Source organism: Cnephaeus nilssonii (genome assembly GCF_951640355.1).
Source record: "Cnephaeus nilssonii genome assembly, chromosome: 8".
Lineage (NCBI taxonomy): Eukaryota > Metazoa > Chordata > Mammalia > Chiroptera > Vespertilionidae > Cnephaeus > Cnephaeus nilssonii.
This window is the reverse complement of record NC_137079.1, coordinates 82,182,786-82,209,390: the sequence shown is the minus strand read 5'-3', so window position 1 is coordinate 82,209,390 and position 26,605 is coordinate 82,182,786. Positions and strand designations below refer to the sequence as shown.

The window sequence follows — 26,605 nt, the reverse complement described above, 5'->3', positions numbered from 1 at the left end:
GTGCAGTGGGATGCCTTCTTCGTGTTACTTCCTCTCTGAATACTTAAAGGAAACAAAGCCCACTCTACTTTTTGCCTTAATTTTTTTCAACTTTTCATTTACACCATTTTGTGTAACCTCATGCAATCTTATAATTCCTATTAAAATGGAAGGGTATAAATACATAGGATGAGACAAAGTTTGACATTAACTTAATGTCTCTTTTGTGTTTGCCACCTGTGCAGCATATCAGATATCACCTATGTAATGTTCAGTCAAAAACATGTGGTAAACCCTATTTTGGACCTATTAAATTCAAATCTTTAGGGTAATGAGGCCTAAACTTAAATATTTTTCAAAACTTCCTTCAGCTGTTTCTGACATGTATCTTTGATTTAGAACCACTGTGCTAACACATGTTTTCTGTTTGTTTTATTTTTCTAGGACAGTATGTGATGCAACTCTATGGTGAATATTTTTCTGGAATAAGTATTACCAGGAGTTGTTTTTTTAATTTTTATTTTTAAATATATTTTTATTGATTTCAGAGAGGAAGGGAGAGGGAAAGAGAGCTAGAAACAACAATGATGAAAGAGAACCATTGATTGGCTGCCTCTTGCACACCCACATTAGGGATTGAGCCTGAAACTTGGGCATGTACCCTGATTGGGAATCGAACCTGTGACCTTCTAGTTCATAGGTCAATGTTCAACCACTGACCCACGCTGGCTGGGCAGGCATTTTTTTGTTGTTGTTTCTTAATTTACCTATTTTTATATTAACTTTAAAAAAGATTTTTTATATATGTACTTGTGTATATTTATATATATATGTATACTTAAATATACATACATACTTGACTTTTTTCATCATTTGATTATGAAAATGACCTACAAACATTTATTTTGATCTGTCCTATTTTTCTTGCAGAAGGATCCATTTCCTGGTGTGTAGCACAGCTATGAGTGGGAATGATCTCATTCTCATCATTAACCATCTTAGTAAACATTGATGATAGTGATAAATTTAGTCTTGGCTGTTGTAACTGTCATTGGCAGCTTAGAATGACATGCTTATATAGTTTGTATAGAATTTAAATTCATAATTGAGGAATCAAATAAATTTTGATTGCCAAATTTTGGTTGCCAAAGCCAGCCCTTTGGGGATTGGAGACTTGCTGAATTTGAACGTTATTGTTTCTCAAGTGTCTTTATGATTTCATATAAGCCTATTCATACTTCCTAAGTCAGCACTTTTTTGATAGTGAGAACATTGGTTTTGATACAGATTTGTTGCTATTGCTAATATAAGCAAATTCATTAGTTTTCTATCTGCTTAAAACTTGAAGTGTGTATCATAGAATTTACAAAGACTGAATTTTTGGTTAAAATTGCCTTTTGTTTGATATAAGTGGACAAAATTATATGAAGCTGATAACAGAAAACAAACTATTGTCTTCAACATTAACACATTTAAGAAAAACTATTCATATTATATGGCACCAAAAATTTTTAATAGTAGTTAGACTTTTATATGCAACTACTATTAATAGTTTGCTTAAATCTGTTACACTATTTTCATGCTAGCACAGTGTGTGAGTTTAAAAATTGCTTGTAAGTGCGGTGCTATTGTTTGTCAATTCCTGTACCTCATCTGATGACTGTTCTCAGCTGTTTCCTTCATTTTCAAGCCCTTTAAATATAATGAGTCACTTTGATGGTTCCTAGCATGGCTTTTCAGAACTCATCAAGAAAAGGCATGTTATTGATAAGCATCTCCACCCATTGAGTTCTCTTAGTCTTAAAAAGGAATCCATACATTTTCATCCCTACCGGAATAAAGCTGATTGAGTTAATTCCATTAAAATCAGGTGGAAACAACTGCCATCATCTGTGTAGATATTAAATGAACATTTTAAAAGGGGAGAAATGCTAAATTAAAAGGAAAAAAATTCATCCTCACTCTTACTATGTTATGTAGATGAGTAATAGGGAAAAAACCCCTCAAATAGCCAAGAAAAGCTTCTGAATCTCATTTTCTTTGATGGGTTTGGAGATGAGTTCCCAGTTGTTGCATGTAATGTTCAGAGAGAGGTAACTATAAAGCTAAACAAGCTGCCAACTATGTCTTTATGTCTTAAAAATTAATTGCGTCTTTTTTTTTTTTTTTTTTTTTGTGGGTGGTGGGTTTGGTTTTAGGATATGACAGCTCGTGATCTGCTACAGCAGAGATACACTCTTCCCAATGGAGACACTGCCTGGCGGTCCTCGCCCCTTGTGAATGCTGCTCTGGAGGGAAAGCTGGTCCTGTTGGATGGTATTCATCGGGTCAACGCAGGCACGCTCGCTGTGTTGCAAAGGTTTGCATGCGTCAGACACAAAAGAATACTCCAAGGAAACAGTAGACATGGAACTCCCTCAATCTTCTCTTTTAAAACTGGGCTACATAGATCCTTAAAAACTTAAAATTCTATATCCAAGTAGAACAGACTTTTTTAAAAAGTCTGTGTTTTAAAAAACTTTTAAGTAGTGATTTGAATGACTTTTTATATATGCTTATTAATATATGCAGCAAGTCGCACAGCTCCAGTTTCTACAGTTTGTCGGAGTCACCTCTCGACTGTTTACAACTCCTTGTGAATCATAGATTTACATTACTGGTTGATCTTGTTGGAATTTTTTTTGAGAGAAAATGTAGTTCCTTCTATAAAATTGCAATAGCTGTTTTATTATATTTTTTAATCTGAAAAGCTCACTTTGTGTTTACAAACTGGAACATTTAACTGTTGTTCTCTTACTGTATTTTAGGTGAGAAAAATATCCACACATTCCTAATTAACTGCTCTTGAATTTAATATTAAGAAAAAATTTCTTGTGTGATTTTTATGGAAAATATTCCATTCTGTGTCAGTGAAGATACTAATTTTTGTAGTTGTTCAAGCTTGATTCTATCACTTGTAGACATTTGGTTTCTAACTTTGACTTATCAAGAAAGTTCAAATAAGTGGAATGATTCCCTAACTAACTATTCAAAGTCTTTTTCCCTTGAAAACATGTAGGTACTGAGTATAATTAAAGATTCCAAAAACATTGTGTTAAAAATCCTGATTATATTTGAGAGCATTTAAAAATACTTTCAGTGATTTATCATAAACAATCAATAGATTTATAATTTTTCTCTTCTAAACAGACTAATGCAGACAGAAACAAAATAACACTCCCCCCTTTTATTAGCTATCTCTTGCCCATTAGGCCAAGTAGTCATAGTAGCAGCAGCTACCATTAATTGAGTACTTACTCTGTGCTGGGCATTGTGCTAAGCCAGTGTGTCTGAAGTTCTCAACTTTGGGATCACCTTGTGGGCATGAAGCTTAAAAATGCTTGATGCCTGGGCTCTAGCCAACTTGAAATTTCAAAAGGTGCACCTAACCCTTCTCAGGAGATTGTAATGTGCAGCCAAGGTTGAGACCAACTGTAGTAAGCAAATGCCTTCCATCAACTGTTTATGTGGTTGGTATTATAATCCTAATTGTAGAAAAGATAAAAGTTTAAAGAGGTGGAGTAATCCCCCCCCTCCCTAGTCATTCTTCTAAGGTGGTTTGAACCCAAGTCCAACTGACTCCACTGCCCATGCTTCTAACCTTGGCATTATGCAGTCTCCCTTCCCTCAGTGCTTATAAGTGGACGTTGTGTGGGGCAACTGTAATGTGGGCATCAGGAGACTTGGTGGCTGGAGTAAGATCTCAAACAGCACTTTTCAACCTCTGCAACATCTGGAAGACAATGCTGCCGTACTGTGGATGGTTAGGTCAGCATCATAGTGGATACATGAAATAGCACTAGTTATTATACAGATTTTTGATCTTTTAAATCCTGTAATTACAAAGATGGAAATATTTTGATTAGTTAAAAAGTTATATTGGACTCAAGGGAGCACATGTCAACTGTCTTATACATTAATTTGCACCTCATGGTTATCCTGAGTCACGCATTCAGCTGTTTCTTTTTATCCCCCTCCTCCTCCACCTTTCCAGCCCTCCTCATCCTCGGCCTCCTCCTCCCTGTCCATATCTAGTATCCATAACTGCCGCCCTTTAGTACAGAAACCAATATTTTTGCCAACTATAACAGCACTAGCCAACTTGAAATTTTAAAAGATGCAACAAAAATTGTTAGATTCAATTGCCAGGAATAATGGACATTATTAAAATATTAACTGACTGATCTCTACTTCTAAGAACTTCACTGTTCAAAACTGATTCCTTTGTTTTCTGACTTTCCTCTGTCCCATTAGGTTGATCCATGATCGAGAGCTAAGCCTCTATGACGGCTCTAGGCTGCTGAGAGAAGACAGGTATATGCGTTTAAAAGAGGAGCTGCAAATGTCTGATGAGCAGCTACAGAAGAGGTAATTTTGTATACACCCAGGATGAGTTCCATACTCTCAGCCTAACTTACCTAAGTGTTTAAACATTTTGTAAGGACATTAGTTTTAAGAAGGTAGTTCTTCTGTTGTCCTAGCCAATCAGTTTTTGCACCATCCTGTTTCTTTTCAACAAACAAACAAAAAGTTTCATCAACTCAGCCCACTCCTAAGAAGTCATCGGTTCCTGGTTCAGGATTATCCTTTGTGGCTTCTTTAAGCATTTTCCAGAGATATAACCACAAAATGCTATATATGAGACTTGATGGGATCTTGGATCAGGACATAAAATGAAAACAGCTGTAAAAGACACTGTGGGGACACTGAATTAATAATAATTTTCTTAAGTATCATAATGGTATTGTGGTTATGAGGGATAATATTCCTATTCTTAGGGACACAAGCTGAGATATTTAAGGGAGAAAGTAGAAAGATGTTTATAACTTACTTCCAAATGTTTCAGAGGAAAAAAGACATACAAACATATACACACTACACGAAGAGAGGGAGAGAGATCAAGAGAGGGGAAAAACAAATGTAAAATCTTAAGAACTGGTGAAATCTTGGTGAAGGATTTATGGGTGTTCATATTCTACTCTTTCAAGTTTTCTGTGGGTTTAAAAAATTTCAAAATAAAAAGATTGAAGGAAAATATTTCTTTCTGCTGCATACTTTTCCTTAGAGGAGGTTTGGCAAATATAAGTTATTTTCTGTCTCATTACATTTCCATGTTATTTTGACATAATTAGAGATTGTTACTTTGGATAATTCTTAGTCACTTAGTCGGATCTTATTTAATTAAAGCTTAACTTGATCCAAAGGGTTTGCTGTCATATTTAAAACATTAAAATTCTACAAATGATAATTAAGTATTTATGTTTTAAGGAGAGTTTTGTTTAAAGATTGCCTTGGAATTTTTTCATTGAGAGGAAATGTTAAATTTTTTACTATCTGTGTATAAAATATTTAAAAATGCACTTGATTGTACAACTATTTATGCTCCTGAGGTGCACATCATCACATTTCTCCACCCAGTAAGTGGTTTGATTGAGTGTTAGGGAGGCAAGGGATGAAGATCCCATTCATTTCACACCTTCAGTTTATGACATTCAGCTTTTGCATATGACTCATTTGTCAGAAAGAAGTTTTCATTTTTCAGGGAGATGAATCAAAGCAGTTGGGCAATAGCTCTCAGCAAGCCTGCCAGTCAGTGTCCCTTAGGACCTCAGGAGCATCGAGTTTGTAGCTAAACATGCAGGAAGTGATAACCCTTTTCTATGAAAAGTACCCAAGTTCTCCCTAATGGTCACAGGCAGTTTTACAAATGAAAACACTTTCAGGAAAAGAGTAGCACTGAGCATCATACTCAGGGTTTGGCTCAGTGTGGTTAGTAGTACTCCTTAAAGTGTCCCATCTTCGTCATTATTTATTTACAGCTCTCCCTTGAGTATAAACCAGACTCAGTTCCATCTCCAGAGATCTGGGTAGGTGGAGACAGGTCATAGCACTGCTTGGTTTCCTTCACTTAAATTTTATTTGAATTTTTTATTACTGTTAAACATTCATGAAACTTGAGCCAGATAGTTTTTCAAGGCTTTTAATTTAAAATATCAGCCCTGTCATCTCTTCTAGGACACTCCCTTTTGCCATTCTCCAAAAGCTACCACTTTCAACTCTTAGCTGTTTCTTTTGGTATTTACCTCCATATCACTAAACAATATACTTTCAGTGATATTTCTTGATATATTTTTCAGTATTTGGTACTATCTAGTGATTTCCTACAATGGAAAATTAAGATTTAGCATTCTTTCACCATTCTTCTTCCCGGTACACATACATACTTCCTATTCCCCATTCCTCTCCTACATAATTATATAGTAACTAGGGGCCCAGTGCATGAATTCGTGCACCTTGAAAGGAACTGTGGGCCGTGAAACTGCAGTGGGCACAGGGGCGGGTCTCAGCCCATCCTCTGTGCCCCTACCCAGCCCCTCCCGCCGTGATCCCCAGTCCCCTGTCTGCCGGCAGCCCTGTTCCTGCCGCTCCCATGCGCTGATGGCACCGGCCCCGCTCGCACCCGCTGACGGCATGGAGCGATTGGGGCCGGTGTCAGCAGTGGGTGTGAACGGGGCCAGCGCTGTCAGCAGGTGCTAGTGGCAGCTGCTGCCCTGATTGTCCCTCAGGAGCAAGGGGAGGTGGAGAAGCCCTCAGGGGTGATCAGGGCCGGCAGCTACCACTTGCACCTGTTGATGGTGCTGAGCAATCGGGACCGGCACTGGGCACCAGCAGCGGGTGTGAGTGGTGGCTCTGGTGCCGGCTGCAGGTGCAAGTGGCGGCTCCTGCGCCTGCAGCAGGCACGAGCGCGTGGGAGCAAAGAATTTTTAGTAACCACCAGAGGCTCGCCCTGATGACAGTGATCAGTGCCCCACCTTGGTCTGGTGCCCCCGCTCACCTGCTTCACCATTCTGCCATGGCCCACGCCCGCCATATTCCATGCTCTGCCACCTGCTGCCGATGCCTGCCGTGTTCCGCACGTGCCCCCTGGTGGTCAGTACACGTCATAGCGACCAATTGTTCAGTTGTTCTGCCATTTGGTCTATTTGCATATTAACCTTGTATTATATAGGATTTTGTTTGGAACTTTATAGAGTGTTTGCATTATTACCACAGCGTAAGAAGTATACACAGCTGAGCCATTCAGTAAACCACGGTTGTTTATCCTTTCTTGCATAGATTTGTTTTCCTAAAGTTACTACTTGCCTACATGTGAAAAGTGGCAGATATATAAATAACTAATTACAATGCAGCTTTTAAATGTTAGACTAGAGATCTGTGTAGTAATGCTATGGGAACATAGGGGAGGAAGTGACTCTGTTTTCTATGTACTTATCACTTTTTCATCCAAACACTTCCCTATTGTCTCAGTCTCCTCTCAGCACATTTACATTATCAGTGTACCTTCTGTCAATTTCATTTTCCTCCCATAGTGTATTCTGACTAGTAATAATTGGGACTTGTTCTTCATGCTTGTAGCTCATATGTCATTCTACCTCTCTCTCCACTCCCACTTCCCCTTTCCTCTGGTCTCTTTTTCTGCAACTTTCATTAGTTAAATGTTGAACCTCCTGGGCTGGACTTCTAATTTTCTTTTCTCTCTTACATTCTGACAGTTTGTCAGGACTTCATTGACTTTTCAGAGGTGAGATATCTAACAACTGATTCTCCTCTCTGTCAGAAATATATCTACCATTTGAAAGCCTAATTTCTTTTTTTTTTTTTTAATCAGAATCTGCTTCACCTGGTGATATGGATTGTTGGTGAATTTCTTTACATTTTCTTGGTTAACCTTGATTAAATTTTGTAGCCCATTTTTGTCTTTCTGAGAATGTGTTCTCCTATAGGGTTATATTAGGTTAGATTTTTTCCTTTAAGCCAATTGACAGTATTTCTTTCAAGGCTGTGTTTATTGGATAGATTGCTGACACCTTAACTAAAAGGACATAACACAGCCTAAAAAGCAGAAAATTTGTACTCAGTGAGGAAATTAATTTATTTCATGTATTGTTCTTGTAAGTAATATGACCCATTATCTAGCTTGGGTTGATTTTATATGCTATCTATATCTAATACGTTACTCTTGGCATTAGCATTAGACCTGAAGATTAGAAACTCATAGCCTAAGTCATCTGTCCTTTTCATTTCTGTACCTAATAGCAAACTGAAGTTCAGAAAAATGATCCTGTATAATAAAAGGCCAATATGCAAATCAACCAAACGGTGGAATTACTGGTCGCTATGATGCGCACTGACAACCAAGGGGCAGACGCTCAATGCAGGAGCTGCCCCCTGGTGGTCAGTGCACTCCCACAGGGGGAGCTCCACTCAGCCAGAAGTGGGGAGTGGGCCTAAGTTGGCAGTCAGACATCCCCCAAGGGCTCCCGGTCTGCGAGAGGGCACAGGCCGGGCTGAGGGACACCCCCCCCCCAAATGCATGAATTTTGTGCACTGAGCCTCTAGTTATTTATGATAGTCTTTAAACAAACTCAGCTATCAATGTTTGGAGATTTTGAAATAGAAAAAAAGGTCAAAGTTATAATGAAGGGAAGGCAAATTTAAGAGCTTTGCCTCTAGACTCAAATTGGTAAATTTAGAAGCCTTTTGGGCTTTCAGATAGGAATAATTTTTATATTTGTGTTTGGCATGACTCCTTTAGTTACAAGTAATAAAAAATACTTAGTCTTATAAAGGAACTTAATGGCATCTCACATTTTCAAAGGAAGGACAAGAATGCAGTTGTGCCTAAGGAAATAACTGGAACCTAGGACTTTAATCTTGTCAGGACTCTCTGTCTTACTCTATACTTTATCTCTTTCTAATGTCACAACACCTGGCACATAGTACATCACTTAACAAGTGTTTTTGAATGAGTAACTAAATTTTAACCTAGGAAAATTCTAGGAAAGTCAAGGTAAAGCTGATTCTATTAATCTAGTTTTAGATGACCTTCTAAGCTGGCAATGTTTCTTTTTATGAATCTTTTAATTAGGAACACTTTGCCTTTTAATGACAAGTCTGATGCCATAGGATCTTATAATTAGCAACTAACTACCAAGCCTTTCAACTTCATAGTGTGAAACCTTGTATTTGACTCCTTTGCTGGACTTCATTGTATATCATGTGAGTGATATTGTTTGTTTTAATCAATTCTACTCAAAACCCTAGTGGCAATATTACCTTTAGAGGGTAATATCATCCCATGCTAAGAGAAAGGAGAGATGAAACTCACACACTTGCCAAGATATTCAGAAGAAAACAAAATGCAGGTACATAACTAGCATTTCTCCAGAAATGGACTGTTAGTTGCCATTAACTATTATAATGGAGCCAAGTAGTTAAGTGATTAGGCTGCTAGCATATCAGGAAGTAGGATATGTGTGGAGAAAAATCAGATAAGTACTTCAACGATTTCGGATAAGGAAAAGTCCTCCCGAAACAACAGGTAGGTCCAAGCCCCTGACCACATAATCTGTAATTGAGAGGCCACACCATAATTTGTAAGTCAAGTAAAAGCAGTTTTTAGAAATGCTCATGTGAAATGTCTGGATGAATTCATGAAAACTATCAGACATGATTTCTTTTCTCTAGGTAGGGAAAAAAGACTTATCTACAGATATTCAAGCAGAGCATAAGATAATTTGTCCAAAGGAGTTGTTCTGGGAAAAGAGGGAATGATTACAACATAGATAGTACGTGAAAGTCTTGAGGATAAAGTGATCACTCAGAATTTCTCGTAATTAATTAGGTAGTCACGTAACAGAATCTGGACACAGAAAATTTTGTGATTTGAAAGCTAAAAGGGAAAGTTATCCATTTTTCACTTCTGTTAAGTGGTTTGTTATAATCCAGAGATCTCTGCTTCGTAGCCCAGCAACAGATGTTGGATTCATCCTTGATCCTCTTCTCTCCTAGTTAGAAGAGCAATTAACATGAAAGCAAGTTAGGTGGTTAGAATTTAATAACATGATGGTCATTGCTCTGGACTAATATATACCAGTATATATTGCCTGTGGCTTGCTTTTTTGATACTGACCTTAGCAGGGTACCTGCCCCAATTTAAAGAAGGCGGTTTCTGAGATAGAAGGTAGGTGAGGCAGAGAAGTGTATGCTGACTACAGAAATGTTATTAAGCTATTGAATAACAGGATGAGAAGGACTTTTTTGTTTGCTAGGTTCTCCCCAAAGGCTTCCTTATATATAAATAGGTCATATGGAAAGTTATTTCCTGATGATATTAGGTTCTCCAAGTCTGAAAGTTAGAGAAGAGAGTACTTCTGAGGATCTGCCAACTAATTTCAGGTGGTTTGACATACTGGTGGGTAATACAAAGGCTGAAGTGGTGCACAATTGGGAATTAAGACACAGCACTATTAAAATTTAAACTCAAGGGTAACTTTAATTTTACCAGAATTTACCAACAAATAACAAATGAAACTAAAGACATGGCTTAACTTTAGATAAATAGATATTATTCCCTAAATATTAAAAATTTTTAAAGCAAATAATCTTACAAAAAGATTTTTAAAATACAAATATTGGAGTCAATATGTTTGCTTGGAGGGTGAGTATAAATTTTTAGAGAGTACTTTTCAATGCTTCTCAGCAATAAAAAGGAGTGAATTATTGATATACATAACAATGTAGAAGATAATTATGCTGAGTGAAAGAAGCCAGACCAAAAAGAGTACATACTGTGTGATGCCATTTATATAAAACCCTAGAAAATACAAGCTATAAAAATAGTTTCCTAAGGGTGTGAGAAAGGGCAGGAGTGAGGGATTACAAAGGAGTCAGAGGATACTTTGGGGGTCATAAATGTTGTCATTCGCTTGATTGTAATAATGGTTTTATTACAATCAAATATATAAATATCAAAAATTATCAAACTGTACACTTTAAATATGCAGTTTAGTATATGTCAGTTATACTTGAACAAAGCTGTAATAAAACAAAAAAGAGGTTATAATACACTCCAATCTTTTGAAGGAAATATGGTATATTTTTGTCGGTTTGTATATAAAGGAACTTGAAAGAATGATATAGAAGGTTTCTGCAAAGACATTAATCATGAACCAGAAGAGGATTTTGTAACTGGCCTTCCATACCGGAATACTAATGCTCCATTTCAGAACCTACAGGTTATGCAGTTCAGTTCACACCCCACATTTCCCCTTTTTTTCTATGCAATGTAGCAAACTCCATAGACACATTCTTTACTCATCTTTATACCACCCAAGGTCTAGTGTAATTCCTGAAGAGAGCAGATGCGAATTAAATAAATAAATGCATTGCTATAGTTCATCACCATCACTGCAAGAAACTTTTTAAAGACCTTTGGTGGAAACCACAAAACAAAAGTAAGTGATAGAAACTGAAAATAATGTGTTCATCCCCAAAAGCAGAGCAACTAGTCTAAATCTGGTCTTGAATGAATTTGTGAAACAAGGTAGATTCTCTGAATAAAAGAGACGAAACCAGTACATATAGTAAGCAATTAGACCCTTCAGAGTCACAGAATTTAAAATTGTTCCTTGACCATAAAAATGTTTAGGATTGCTGGAGCCAGTTTGGCTCAGTGGATAGAGCGTCGGCCTGTGGACTGGAGGGTCCCGGGTTCGATTCCGGTCAAGGGCACATACCTTGGTTGCGGGCACATCCCCAGTGGGGGGTGTGCAGGAGGCAGCTGATCGATGTTTCTCTCTCATCGATGTTTCTAGCTCTCTATCCCTCTCAATTCCTCTCTGTAAAAAATCAATAAAATATATTTTTTTAAAAATGTTTAGGATTATTTTTTCAACTCAGAATCGAGTTAAGGCTTTTTCTTTTGAGAATCAAACACAAAGACTTAGGCATACAATACTGGATCTAGCCCTAGCTGGTTTGGCTTGGGTTTTAGAGTGTCGGCCTGAAGGGTCTTGGGTTCTATTCCGGTCAAGGGCATGTACCTCAGTTGCAGGCTGATTGGGGCACGTGCGGCAAACAATCTGTGTGTGTCTCTCTCATGTTAATGTTTCTCTCTATCTCTCCCCCTCCCTTCCACTCTCTAAAAATCAATGGAAAAATATCCTCGGGTGAGGATTAACAACAACAAAAACCCTGGATCTACCTTAAATTTAAAAAAACAAAAAACTTACATGACCCAATTCGTTTAACAAGGAGATGCTTGAGTTTCTGGGAAAGTAGGAGACAAAGCTCAGATCATAACTATCTTTAAACCTAAGAGTAAGAGTAAAAGGGTCCAGAGATATCTACGGATCATGGATCTGCCCAGAGTCCAGTTATGGTTCACCACTGACCTATATAATAAAAACTGAGAGTTATAAACTGTTTTCAATGTTCAATCACAATAAAAAAAATAATATATTCAACAAAAATGAAAAAACACACCCAACAACAACATTAGAGCATATATAATTAAAACTGAGACTAGGCCACTGATCTTTACTGCTTCCCTGAGATAACCAGAAGCCTTTTCTTGGCAAAATAAACTATTGGTAATTCATTATTTTCTCAAGAAAATCTCACCCTCCTCATCTATGCTCAGACCAACGGCAGGAAGAGACACATTTAGCAACCTATAGTATTTGTACTCAGCCTTTCCCCAAAGAAGTTTTTCTCATCAAAGGAAGCAGTTCTATTTTGGTTCTTACTTCCTGTGAGAAATGCAGGCATGATGGCCACACACCGGACATCATGCCTGCATTTCTCACAGGAAGTAAGAACCAAAATGATGTCCGGTGTGTGGCCATCATGCTATTTCTAACTAGCATGTTCATGGTATTCCTGGTGTTTTGCAGCGAGAAGAGAAATGTCTCTTAACATTTCCTAAGCCATTTTTAAGGCTATCTTAGCCATGTGATTACGTGCAAAGAATGTAAAAGTCCTCAGAAACAATAAAGGAATGCATATGGTTGGGGTGAGTAGATCACAATAAGGGATTTCTAGTTCCTTCTCCAAAAACTACTCAAGTCATTCCACAAACCATGGGAAGTCTTATCTTATTCTTTTATGTATACTAGAATATTTACATTTTCAGATTCCCTAGCAGAGATTTATAAAAGAGATCACCTTAAAAATCATATTATTTCCTATAAAATGACAAGAGTGAATGATATAAAAGTTGTTTTCTCTACCTTTTTAAGACCTAAGTATTCTTATTGCCAATCCAAATTTAAATTTAATCCAACCCCTATGCTGCTTAAATTTTCTATATTATGAAAAGTTTCCTCATCTTGAATCATACTTCTCTGTCTTTCTAATTTTGACATATGGTGGGTTTCTTGCAAGACAGGAAATTTTGAGGGGATTTGGATAAAGAAAAGAGATGTATGTACTAGATGGGATTTTGTTTCTAGGGATGATGGAGAAAATTTATAGGCACAGTAGCATATCCAAAGCAGTGTTTTGTTCCAGGGATGGAGTTTCACCTATGGATATGGTACATCTTATATTAGCAGTAGGTGATTCTTTCTGTTGTTGTTGTTTTAATCTTAGGTTCTTAGGATATCCTGATTTTTTTCGAAGTCTGTTCTTTGGATAATAACTTTGATTATATTAGCAGCATTATAGATTTATCATTGTCTAGGCTATAGCTACCATGACCTAATTTCTAATGTGATAGGTTATGTTTTTGTTTTTTTTCTCTTTTAGATCCATTTTTCCTGTCCACCCGTCCTTCCGAATCATTGCCTTGGCAGAGCCCCCTGTTATTGGAAGCACAACACAGCAGTGGCTGGGGCCAGAATTCTTAACCATGTTCTTTTTCCATTACATGAAACCACTTGTCAAAAGTGAAGAAATCCAAGTAATTAAGGAAATGGTAAGAATGAGGCCAGCTCTAGCCAGTTGCCTTCAATTTTTCTCTTTTTAAGGCACTCTTACCCCTACTGGAGCAGAACTGGACATTTTTGGCTTCTCCCTACTTACTCCCAAATGCCCTTATAAAATGGTTCTCAAATGTTAACATTTTGCAGAATCATCTGGAGGATTTGGTAAAATGCAGATGGCTGAGTCAGTAGGTCTGGTATACGGTACATGATAATTTGCATTTCTGAAGTTCTTAGGTAATGCTGATATTGCCACTGGTCTTGGGAACACTCTTTGAGAACCATGGATGTATGCTGTCTCCCCTCTTTCCTTGTGTGGAGGCAGTTTGGTGGTGCCTTTTCCTTTTATATTCAGTCAAAAGTGACTATTTTAAGTTCCTACTATAAAAGGAGGTTAAGTGTATGTTGTTCCTTAGGTTCTGTGGCAAATACCAAGGAGTCCTGGGCTCCTCAGGAATGTAATATATCCTGTCCTATACCTACCTGATTCGGTGTCTGGTGGCTTGAAGTATAGGTAATCCATTACTTCAGTGTCTGGCTGAAGCAGGCATTGTGCTTAGCATTTTCTAGAACTATACTATTCAGTGTAATAGCACTGGCCATAAAATTTTAAAATTTAGTTTCTAAGTCATATTTCAGTAACTACATGGGTTTTGGCTAACATATTAGAAAGCATAGGTAAAGAACATTTCCATCATCATAGAAAGTTCTATTCGATGGTGTTCTAGATCACAAATAAGTAACCTTTTTTCCTAAAAAGTTAATACTCATTCCCCTTAAAATACTAGAATGAACTTTTTAGATCTTGTCAGCATGGTGGTGGATAAGGGTGTAGGTTTTTAAAGATAAACAACTTGTCTTTAAATGCCAAATTCACTGCTTATTAACTTCCAGATCTTGGTCAGATTATTCAACCATAATTTCTTTATCTGAAGATGGAGATAATAGTACTTCCTATATCACTGGATTGATTTAAATAATAAATAAGATAAAGTATGTACTGAATAGAACTTAGAATTTTGAAAAGTTTCAATTACTTAAATGATCAAAGTTTACTTCTGAAATGGCCATGTTTTACCAGTTGTCCTAACATCGCTTTCTGATTTTTTAAATTAAAGTTTAAATTTGTTATTGTTTGAGTAAAATTTTCTTATAATTAATTATGTATTTAATTAGATTAAAATGTTATAGTTAAGACACTTAATGTGTGTCATTTGGGCAGCTATTCAGAGTTCATTGATAAATTAATCATGTGCCTTGGATATGAAGTTTAAAAGTTCTGAAAAATTGACAGCTTGAGTATCCATTCTTTATACAAGGATACCTTATGTGACTTAGTAGACATCAATGTAAGATTACTACTAATGAAGGAGTTTGGTTTCAGTAAGAAAATGCCTAAATTAGTTTTAAAAATCATGCTGAAGCTAACAAAAAAGGAAATGATAATATATGAAAGTTTTTATAGGCATACTATATGCCAGTTTTTGAGTTAGAGTCTCCTTTCAGTTTTATGCTGGTGATAGAATTGTAAATGGAGAAGAGTGGCTTGGTTTTACTGACCTAATTCTTACAGAGAAAAGGGTGGGTATAAGCATTTCCTGAGAATAAGTAAATTTATCCATGAATTAATCATGTAAACTGTAATCAGAGTTTTTCTAAAAGTGTAATTCTAATATTATTTACTAAGTAGCCATAGTTTATGATTTATTGATCAGATATCCCAACTCATTCTTTCTGTCTTTCCTCAATTCTCTCATAAATAGGTACCAAATATTCCTCAGGACGCTTTGGACAAATTGTTATCATTTACACACAAACTCAGAGAGACACAGGATCCAACGGTAAGTCTGGATTTTCTATTGCTGATAGGCTGCTGCTTTTTGTTCTTAGAGTTCAGTGCTTTAAAATCTGTTTTTTAAGCTGGCATTTTTATTCCTGTGTTACGCTTTGTCCTATGCATATGTCTTACTCTTTCAATGATTTTAATATTCTTCTAGCTCCTCATGGCTGATATTATAGAAAACAACTTTATCTCTAGAGGTGTACTTGGTACTCCTGGGGTTTGGCCCTGTTTCTTCTACCTCCTATGCTGAGCAATTTCATCTATTCTTATGGCTTCAAGTACCACCTCTACAATAATGCCTACATCTTTATCTTCACCTTCTAACTTCTCTTTTCTGATTTCTTCTTTATCTATAATTGTATTTCCATGCTGGGATAGTATTTTGGAAAGATCTAGGGCTGTCACTAACTCTGAGTCTCAGTGTTCTCATCTGCAAAATGGGAACAGTGCCTGTACCGCATAAGGATGTTGTGATCTTTCTCCTTTATATCGACCTATTCCTTATATAATTTCCTGACTTTATTAATAACCTGGCTACCAAATTACCCAAATTAGAAACTTTGACATTATTGTTGATTCCTTGCTTTCCCACTATTTCTACTTACCCTGAAGAAATATCTCGTCAACTTAGCATCTTGATGTGTAAACTGTGCTCTTATCTATTGTCAGTAACTATCCTAGTATTGGATTTCATAATCTTTCTCTTAGAATATTGTTATTTCCTCTTGTCTGCCCTCTTCACCAATAATCCATTCCTCTTGTGGCCCTCTATTACTTTTTCCTGTACCTGTTATAACAAACTAGAGGCCCGGTGCATGAATTAGTACACGAGTGCGGTCTGGCTGGTTTCGCCCTTGATCAGGGTCGGGGGGAGGGGCAATTGAGAGTGGGGCGGGCTGGCGGGGGGGTGTGGGCAGTTGGCTGGCCGGCCCTGCCCTGGTTGAACTCCTGGTCAAGGGGACAATTTGCATATTAGCCTTTTATTATATAGGATTACTATAAATTGGTGGTTTATGATAAAAGTTTATTTTCTCACAGTTCTGGACACCAGAAGTTTGAAATGGGTATCACTGAGCTGAAATCAGGTATCAGCAGGGTTTCAGCAGGGTTACATCCTTTTGGAAGCTCAAAGGAAGACTACATTCCTTTCCTGTTTCAGTTTCTGGTGGCTGCTGGGATTCCTTGACTTGTCACTTCAGTCTCTGCCTCTGTCTTCAGATCACCTTCTCGTCTGTGTGTCTATGTCAAATCTTTTTCTGCCTCTATTTCATAAGGATACATATGATTGCATTTAGTGGCCATCCAGATAATTCAGGATAATCTCCACATCTCAGAAATCTTGAACCTTTTGCACTCAGATGTTGAGTGTGACTCGACACGGTTAGCATTAGAATAAAGGAATTGAGAAAAAAGCAAGCGAGTGCAAAGGGTTAATATTATCTGTAGCGTCAGCTTTGCCATAAAAGGTAAAATTCACAAGTTGTTTGTTTCTAACCGGCACAGGAGACCTCATCTCCAACTACTCATTCTTTTCAGCTACACCATTCTCCTTGCTGTTTCTTGAACACTTGTGCCTGCCTCAGGGCCCTTGCCACTTGGTGTTTCCTCTGCCTCGATTGCTCCTCGAAGGTAGCTACAGGTTTGCTCCTTCACCTCTTGTGGATTTACTCAGATGTCTCCTTTTTGGTGAGGCCTTCCTGAAGCACTCTGCTTACTAGTAGAAGCACATATCTTCCACATTTTATTTTTCTCTCTTTGTTTTAAGGTTCTTCATAGGGTTTATTACCCTTTGTCAAAATATATATTTTATTCCTTTTTTTTTACATCCTCACCTGAGGACATTCTGTGTGTGTGTGTGTGTGTGTGTGTGTGTGTGTGTGTGTGTGTGTGTGTGAGAGAGAGAGAGAGAGAGAGAGAGAGAGAGAGAGAAAGAGATAGAGAGAGGGGGGGGGAGAGAGAGAGAGAGGGAGAGAGAGAGGGAGAGGGAGAGAGAGAGAAAAGAGAGAGATGAAAGAGAAATATTGATTGTCTGCTTTCTGTTTGTGTTCTGACTGGTGATTGAACCAGCAACCCCTCGGTGCACAGGACGACACTCAACCAACTGAGCCACTCTGGCCAGCCTGTTTTACTCATTTTTTATTGTTCATTTTTCCTCACTCAGATTTTAGTTGTGGGATGGCGAGGTCTTATTTGTTGTGGTTGCTTCTGTATCTGGAACTTTACCTACTACATAGTATATGTTCAATGAATATCTGTTGAATGAATGAATGAATGAATGAATGAATCTCCCATATTGTCCCAGGAGTGATCTTTCCCAAATCCATTTCCTAAGTTCTCCCCTTCTTTAAAACTGTTAAGGGATGGATTCTCTTTGTCTGTGGACTGAAGGACAACCTGCTAAGCATGCCTGCTGAGTTCCATCTCACCCTGGCTGCTTTTCCAGCCTCATTTCCTACAGCCTGTCTTGAAGCACCCTCAGTTCTACCACACTTCGCTTCTTGCTGTCTTTTAAGCCCATTGCTTAACCCAGCGGTCGCCAACAGGTGGTCCGTGGACCACTGGTGGTCCATGAGGTCCGAAAGGTTGGCGACTGCTGGTTTAAGGAAACCTTTAGAGCAGCGGGCGACCCACATGCCTCTGCCTTAGATGATGCCTGGAATTCGCTTTCCCTCTGTCCACTTGCACTCAGGTTCCCTGTTCTAGCAAGTGTCTCTCAGTCCCCTTAGGCAGAAGTAACCTCTATATCCAGTCTGCTTTATGACATTTGGCCTAGATTTCTCATATTGACCTATTGCAGCTGTAGCACAGTGTATTTTTATCTCCCCAATTAAAATATGAACTCCTTGAGGCCACTTCTTATTCATTCCTTTATTTCCATTTCCTGATCTGGTACCTGGCATATAGTAGACACTTAGATGTTTGATGAAGGAATAAATAAATTAATTAATAGATTGTCTTTAGAGTTTCATCTCCCTGAGAACATGCTACATTTTTGTAAAGGAATGTCTTTAAGAGGTGCAAGAGAAAAATTATTTTTAATCATTTTGATCAGAATTTTTATATCTTTAAGCTGAAGTACTATTTTTAATTATGCTAATATGAAAAATCCTTAAGGTGTACTCTTAAACTGCATAACCATGGTAACTAAAGGAATGTGCTAACATCCTCACTTGCTCTTTTGGAAATTTGGTATTACAAATGTTAAATATATTAGGGATTTTTCAACTAAAGTACACTCTCATTTTTTAATGACTAATATGAGAGCAGAGATAACCAAACCTTTTATTTAACACTAAAATGGCTGATTATAAAGCTTCATTTGATTTTTTAACACTGGATGCTATTGCAAAGCATTTTTATATTAACTGAGGTAGTTGGTATTGTTAGGGTTTTTTGGCCAGTGACGCAGGCTGTGAAAGAATTCACAACTAAAAGAAGAGATGGATGGAGAGAGAAAGTTTATTTTACTTTCCAGAAAGGGAAAGGTCTGGTGCATTGCTAATCAATACAAGGGCAAAGAACAAAAGTGGCACTCTCCCTTTTAAAGCCTTGGCTGCTGTTGCTAGGTGACAAGGCAGGGAGGAGGATTTGGGGGCTGAAATTGAGCAGACATCAGAGGGGTTGTAGTTTGTTTGTTCTTCAGGAGACAATACAGGCAGATGTCCTAGGGAGGTGTCTTATCAGTATTTTTCTAAAGTCTGTAAAACATTCTTAGAGCAAAAGTTAAGAAGAGTTCAAAAGAGGCTTGTTTGAAGAGGAGGGGGGAAGGGGACTTTCTATTAGAGACTTCATGGGGAAATTATACCTGAGTTGTAAAAATAGCAGGGAGGAGGAGTATGCAAGAGTGTAGCCTTGAGAGTAGCTTATCTTGTTTTGCAGTTTGAACAGAGGAGCTGTTTGAATCAGAGGAGCTAACAATCTTGGGATTAAATTACCAGGTGCTTCTCATAAATTGTGGCAGGCTACAGCAAAGAAAAAGAAAAGCCTTTTTCCTATCCTAATCATACGAAATCATTACTGAATGAAATGTGAGGCCTGAACTGTGTCATGCTTGGGATGAGATTAGAATGTTATACCCTAGAAAGTTGCATTATGGTTTAATAGGATTCTTGTCATGGGAATCTCTGGTTTGGAGTTATTTGTCAAACATTTTCCATGATTAAAATAGGAATTTTTCATGGTCCCAGGTATTAAGGATGGGAATTGCTGGTCATGTTTAACTTCTGATACTTTCAGCCATACCATCTGAAATAATCTTATCCTCAATTCTTTTCTCTTTCTCATACCCATCAGTTGCCAAGTCCTTTGAAGCAAGTGTTGATCCCGTCCCTCCATTCTTTTTGCCAATAACCTTACTGTAAGGCTTTATCTTTTTGTAGGTAGATTACTGTCCTTCAACCACTTTACATACTGCTGCCAGATTAATCTTCCTAAAGTCAAGTTACTGTGTTGTACATAAGAAAGTTCTACTGCCTTTAGGAGCCAGGCTAAACACCTCAAAGTGTCAGTCTTTGATATTTGGGAGCAAGACTTCCAGCAGGACCCTCTAATAAAGCTGGGCTGGCTTCCTCATGTTCTGTATGTATTTCTGTTCCTTTTGCATTCATGCCTTTGTTCATAGCATTTCTTTTTTCCATTTGAGCATTATAAGCCCCTATGCAGTTGTCAAGTGCTCTACTTATTTTGGCAGTAAATTATATGCTATTTTGAATTGCAACATTTTCTTTCTTATATTTAAATATTGTCTCCATGTCTAGAATGTGAATTTGTTGGAAACAAAGAAGAACCAATGTTTGCTTATAAATGAGTTATTTGAAACTTAGAATGTGTTTTTAATAGATAAAGGGAATATTTCATAAGTGGTGGTCTTGCTTTCAACCTAGTTCCCAAAGGGTCATTTAACCCCTGTCATAGCTGAAATATCCTATATACTAAAGATGTAATATGCAAATGGTCATTACGCTGTGAAGTGTAAGGACCGACCGCGTAACGACCGGATCAAGGATCAGCAAGAGGGTGGGGCATCGAGCTACAAGCAGGGCGTTGGAGAGCTACAGGAGGGGGCAGGGCAGCAAGCTATGAGGGGGGGGGGGGGCGGGGTGTGTGTGGAAAGAACTACAGGAGGGCGGGGCAGCGGGCGGAGAGCTACTGGTGAGCTACTGGCACATGGATCCGTGTGCAGGGCTACTAGTAATAATAATAGCAGATCAGAGTTTCATGGGACTATGAAATACATAAGGAAGGAGAAATCAATTCATTCTTTCTTCCTTAGGACATACAGAAATGACCTTAACAGAAATGTTGAAATAAGCAAAAAAAATAGTATGCCTTTTGCATCCTCCCATCATCCATTTTGAACCCTTTGTTAATGTCACAGAGTCCCCTTCACTGCTCCCTTAGGTGTTCAGGGCCACTATACTGCCCTCATAACTCGCTGTGACATTTCAGAGAGCTAGTTGCTTCAAAAGTTCTTTCCTCTGGTTTTCATTGAAAACCCTTATCTCCTAATGTTAGTGATCTACGTTAAGAATTAGGCCAAAAATAATCTGATTTATTAAATTCATTCTAATGTACAGGCCACATCTTTCTCTGTTAAGCTTTTTTTTTTTTTTCATTTTGAAGAGGCTGACTTTTAATAATTACTGGTATTTTTTCATTCCGTATGTGTTGGACCTACACTAAGTGCTATAGAATAATTTTCTAATTGAATCCTCATAACAACCTTAAAGATGAAGGCATTATTATTGCCATTTTAAAGATGAGGAAACTGAGGCCCAAAGAGATTAAGAAATTTCTCAAGGTCACATAGCTAATAAATGGGAGCCTGATTTGTCTGATTTTAGAGCTTATAAACTTTGCCAGAAATTTCTCAAGGTCACATATCTAATAAATGGGAGCCTGATATGTCTGATTTCAGAGCTTATAAACTTTGCCATTACATTATGCTTCCTGCCAAAATAATTTTAAATTCAAGTTAGCAAATATTTATTGGTATTTACATGTCCTAAGTTCTGTACTAGCAACTCTACTACTGGGATTTGGGGAAGTATAAGAAAACAAATAAAATATTCTGGCAGTATGGCGGAAGGATTCTGAACAGCAAGCTGCTACCCAAGTGACAAACTCGTTGACATCTCTGTGGTCAGCAGCCTAATTGCCCATTAATCTTTTTTCTGTATTTCAAAAGCCATAGTTTACTTAAAGCTCTAAGCATTTTCAGGATATATTAACAGTTCAGCTTTGTATAAACAGAAAAAAATAGTTTATTGTACATAAGGGCTATTTTTAAGTCGAGAGTGACCTATATTATGTTATATCCTTCCTTTATTTAACCTCCACCTCCCCCAATACACAGATTTTTGTACAATGAAAACACTTTAATTGATAAACACTTTTTATAGATTAAAAAGACTATCTTCAAGAATGTTTTAAATGTTAATTGGTTTCTATTTATTTTTATTTGTAATTCATTAACAGTGCATATTTATTTAAGTTTGGCCTTGTCCTTCAGGAATAATGAATTCTGCTATGATACCCATCTAAAGGGACTTGCAGCAAGTTGAAACAAGACTCTTAACAGGCTGTCTTTGCCTTTTAATAGGCACAGTCATTGGCAGCATCACTTTCTACCAGACAGCTGTTGCGAATTTCTCGTCGGCTGTCACAGTACCCTAATGAAAATCTTCACAGTGCTGTCACTAAAGCCTGCCTTTCCAGGTAACCATATTCTCCCGTCTTACTGAATTCAAGTTTCTGCATCTTTGCTAAAATAGTAACGTAAGTTCAATTGATAGTCTGGGCTCTGAATATGTAGCTGTTTCAGCCTGTGTTCAACTTTCAGAACATATCTTATTTAGGCATAACAACAATTTTAAGAGGTACTTTATAGATAAGAAAACTTCTTAAGTCACATGAGGGAAGGTAGGGCCACATAATGGTAAATAAGTAAAAGTATGTTTGAGGATTGAACATCAGGTTCATGTGTTTTCTGAGTTAGTGTTCTTAATTATTATACTTACTAGTGACCCAGTGCATGAAATTTGTGCACATTAAAAGGGGATTAATTAGAGGAAATAATTTAATATTGCTATTTGCCCTTTCTCTATAATAGAAGTGTCAGAGATAAAAGAAAATTAGTAAAATGTATATGAAAACCTTCCTCCTGTCAGAGTCTGGGGCTCACCACGGGACCCAGAGTCAAGTCCCCGCCAACTCACATGCACCTCAAAATCGCGTGAGACCCAGACCCGGCTGGCCTCCCCACATTGGGCTAGGTCCAGACCTGGCCAGTCCCACTCTTGTCAAGCCCTGCCGGGCAGGGGTCATAGTCTTCCGTCAAGCCCCGCCAGGTGGGGGAACTGAGATCCCCTATCAAGCTCTGCTGGGTGGGGGGCATGGCCTGAGGTCCCCCATCAAGCCCCGCCAGGCAAGGGGGCGCAGCCTCAGGTCCCCCGTCAAGCCCCATGGGCAGGGGGACACAGCCTCAGGTCTCCCATCAAGCCTCTCTGGGCAGGGGTGCAGCCTGAGTTCCCCCGACCCAGCACTGGGGGTGCACCTTGAGGTCCCCCGTCAAGCCCCGCTGGTGGAGGGCACAGCCTGAGGTCCCCTGTCAAGCCCAGCCAGGCAGGGGAACACAGCCTCAGGTCCCTTGGCCCGGTGCTGGGGTGGGGGGCATGGCCTGAGGTCCCCTGTCAAGCCCAGCCAGGCAGGGGAACACAGCCTCAGGTCCCCTGGCCCGGTGCTGGGGTGGGGGGCATGGCCTGAGGTCCCCTGTCAAGCCCAACCAGGCGGAGGGTACAGCCTCAGGTCCCCTGGCCCAGTGCTGGGGTGTGGGGCGCAGCCTGAAGTCCCCTGTCAAGCCCCACCTGGTGGGGGGAGCAGCCTGAGGTCCCCTAGCCCAGCACCAGGATGGGAAGCACACCTTGAGGTCCCTCGTCAAGCCCTGCCAGGTGGGGGATGTGGCCTGAGGTCCCCTGTCAAGCCCCATGGGGGCAGGGGAGGGCGTAGCCTCAGGTCCCTGCTGATTGCTCATTAAGGCTCCTTATGGGAACTTGGCCTCAGCTGTTGGTGCAGCCATTTTTGTGATGGAGTGATGGTCAATTAGCACATTCCCTCTTTATTATAGAGGATGCCTTCCAAATTTGCATTGGAACTTTCCATGCTTTATAGCACTTCCTATTGCCCAAATTTAACAAAACAAACATCTTTTCAGTCTTCACTAATATTTTTCATATCTATTTGGAAGTGATTATAAATCATTAGCTTATAGAGTTTTCTTACAGAATCACACTTGGCATGAAACAATTTTAAAAGAATAATAAGAAAGATTAAGAACAATATTCAGTAGGCCCAGAGGTTTCTTTTAGACTCATTTCATATGATCTGGTGGTAATGACTGTTGTTCACTCATTCCTTGATATATAAAAGGACTTAAAAGAAAATCTATTTTTAATTTAGGAAACTCCATAATTGCCCTTTATAAGTCTTCAGTTTAGTGGACAATTTTACTTGTAGTTAAGGTAAGCTCCTTGTGTTGTGACTTGAATTTGATCTCTCGTAGTATAGCCAGCTAAAATGAGGCTCTTCTCCAGTGTCTTTACAGTAATTCTTTGAATAACTAATAATTATGAGAAATAATAAATTATCTTTAAATTAAAAGAACATTAGACTTCCAAAGGAAAATTAGAAAAAAATGCTATAAGTGCTTATTTTTCAGGGTTATCAACTGAAGAAAATATAGACAGAGAAATAGATAGATTCATTACCTACCTAGTATTTTCTTAGTCACACTTTGTTAATAGAAATAGTCAATGCTAAGCAATGTAAACCATTTTTGAAGCCTAAGATGAAATAATACTTTGGATATATTAGAATGAAATAATCACATTTTGTGGACCTTGATATACATCCTGGTAGTTAAATCAACTTTCAGTCTCCTTTATTAAAAAGCAAATAAAAATAAAATCAAGTAATGTGAATTGATCAAGTATGCACATATAAATTTTAGGTAACCACAAAAAGAATGGAAATGGATCCAGTAGAGGTGGAAATAAGCAAATAGAGAAAACTTGACTTTTTAGCCTTCCAAAAGTCAAATGGTGATGCATACACAAAATAGTTATTTGACTTATTTGCAAAGGGTCATGGAATGGTAACAAAATAGAGCTTTATTGTGGTCAGTTAAAAACATTGGAAAAATGAGCTGTTCAATCCAGTGAAATATTTATGAGTATGGAAAGTAAGCATTTTTTAGTTTTTCAAGTTTTTAAGTATGAAATATTTTAAAGATACAGAAAAGATGCTAAAATTCATTATTGATCAAGTAAATGAAATTAAGATGATAGCTATCATTTTATACATTTTTTACCTGTAAAAATTAATTTTTTTTCATGAGTGGAAGGAAGTAAACTTTTTTTGTTTATTTTTTTTATTGATTAAGGTATTACATATATGTCCTTATCCCCCCATCGCCCCCACCCCACCCCCGCTCGTGCCCTCACCCCCCTAGTTTCTGTGTCCATTGGTTATGCTCATATGCATGCATACAAGTCCTTTGGTTGATCTCTCCCCCTTACCCCCACCCTCCCCTGCCTTCCCTCTGAGGTTTGACGATCTGATGGATGATTCTCTGTCTCTGGATCTGTTTTTGTTCATCAGTTTATGTTGTTCATTATATTCCAAAAATGAGTGAGGTCATGTGATATTTATCTTTCTCCAACTGATTTATTTCACTTAGCATAATGTTCTCCAGGTCCATCCATGCTGTTGCAAATGGTAGGAGTTCCTTCCTTTTTACAACAGCGTAGTATTCCATTGTGTAGATGTACCACAGTTTTTTAATCCACTCAAGCTATATTACAAAGCCACTGTTCTCAAAATTGCCTGGTACTGGCACAAGAACAGACATATAAACCAATGGGTTAGATTGGAGAACCCAGAAATCAACCCAAACCACTATGCTCAATTAATATTTGATAAAGGAGGCAAGAGCATACAATGGAGTCGAGACAGTCTCTTCAATAAATGGTGCTGGGAAATTTGGTCAGATACATGCAAAAAAATGAAACTAGACCACCAACTTACACCATACACAAAAATAAATTCAAAATGGATAAAGGACTTAAACATAAGAAAGGAAACCATAAAAATCTTAGAGGAATCCACAGGCAGCAAAATCTCAGACATATGCCGAAGCATTATCTTCACCGATACAGCTCCTTGGGCAATGGGAACTAAAGAGAACATAAACAAATGGGACTACATCAAAATAAAAAGCTTCTGCACAGCAAAAGAAACCATCAACAAAACAACAAGAAAGCCCACTGCCTGGGAGAACATATTTGCCAATGTTATCTCCGATAAGGGTTTAATCTCCAACATTTACAGGGAACTCATACAACTTAACAAAAGGAAGATAAACAACCCAATCAAAAAGTGGGCAATGGACCTAAATAGATACTTTTCGAAAGAAGACATAAGGAAGGCCAAGAGACATATGAAAACATGCTCAAAGTCAGTAATCATCTGAGAGATGCAAATCAAAACCACAATGAGGTACCATTTCACACCTGTCAGAATGGCTATCATCAACAAATCAACAAACGACAAGTGCTTTAAAAGAGGATGCGGAGAAAAATGAACCCTCGTGCACTGCTGGTGGGAATGCAGACTGGTGCAGCCACTGTGGAGAACAGTATGGAGTTTCCTCAGAAAACTAAAAATGGAACTCCCATTTGACCCAGTGATCCCACTTCTAGGAATATATTCCGAGAAACTAGAAACACCAATCAGAAAGGATATATGCACCCCTATGCTCATAGCAGCACAATTCACAATAGCTAAGATTTGGAAACAGCCTAAGTGCCCATCAGCAGGAAGTAAACTTTTGGTGTTGATTATACAGTATCTTTATGCCTAAATATATTAATACCATAACTGAAAATTCTATTTTTTGACATTACCTCAGAGATATACTTAT

The 26,605-nt window shown here is 38.2% G+C and overlaps 1 protein-coding gene across 2 annotated transcripts in view; it reads left to right on the top strand.

Annotated features, from left to right (window-relative positions):
- The window catches only part of VWA8 (von Willebrand factor A domain containing 8), a 400,056-nt gene that overhangs the window by 142,749 nt on the left and 230,702 nt on the right, over window positions 1-26,605 (top strand). For both annotated transcript variants that reach the window (XM_079778511.1, XM_079778510.1), the window contains 5 exons: window positions 2,178-2,338; window positions 4,273-4,386; window positions 13,609-13,777; window positions 15,548-15,625; window positions 22,229-22,344. In XM_079778511.1, coding sequence (XP_079634637.1) covers window positions 2,178-2,338; window positions 4,273-4,386; window positions 13,609-13,777; window positions 15,548-15,625; window positions 22,229-22,344 — 638 coding nt within the window. The remainder of the gene's footprint in view (window positions 1-2,177; window positions 2,339-4,272; window positions 4,387-13,608; window positions 13,778-15,547; window positions 15,626-22,228; window positions 22,345-26,605) is intronic.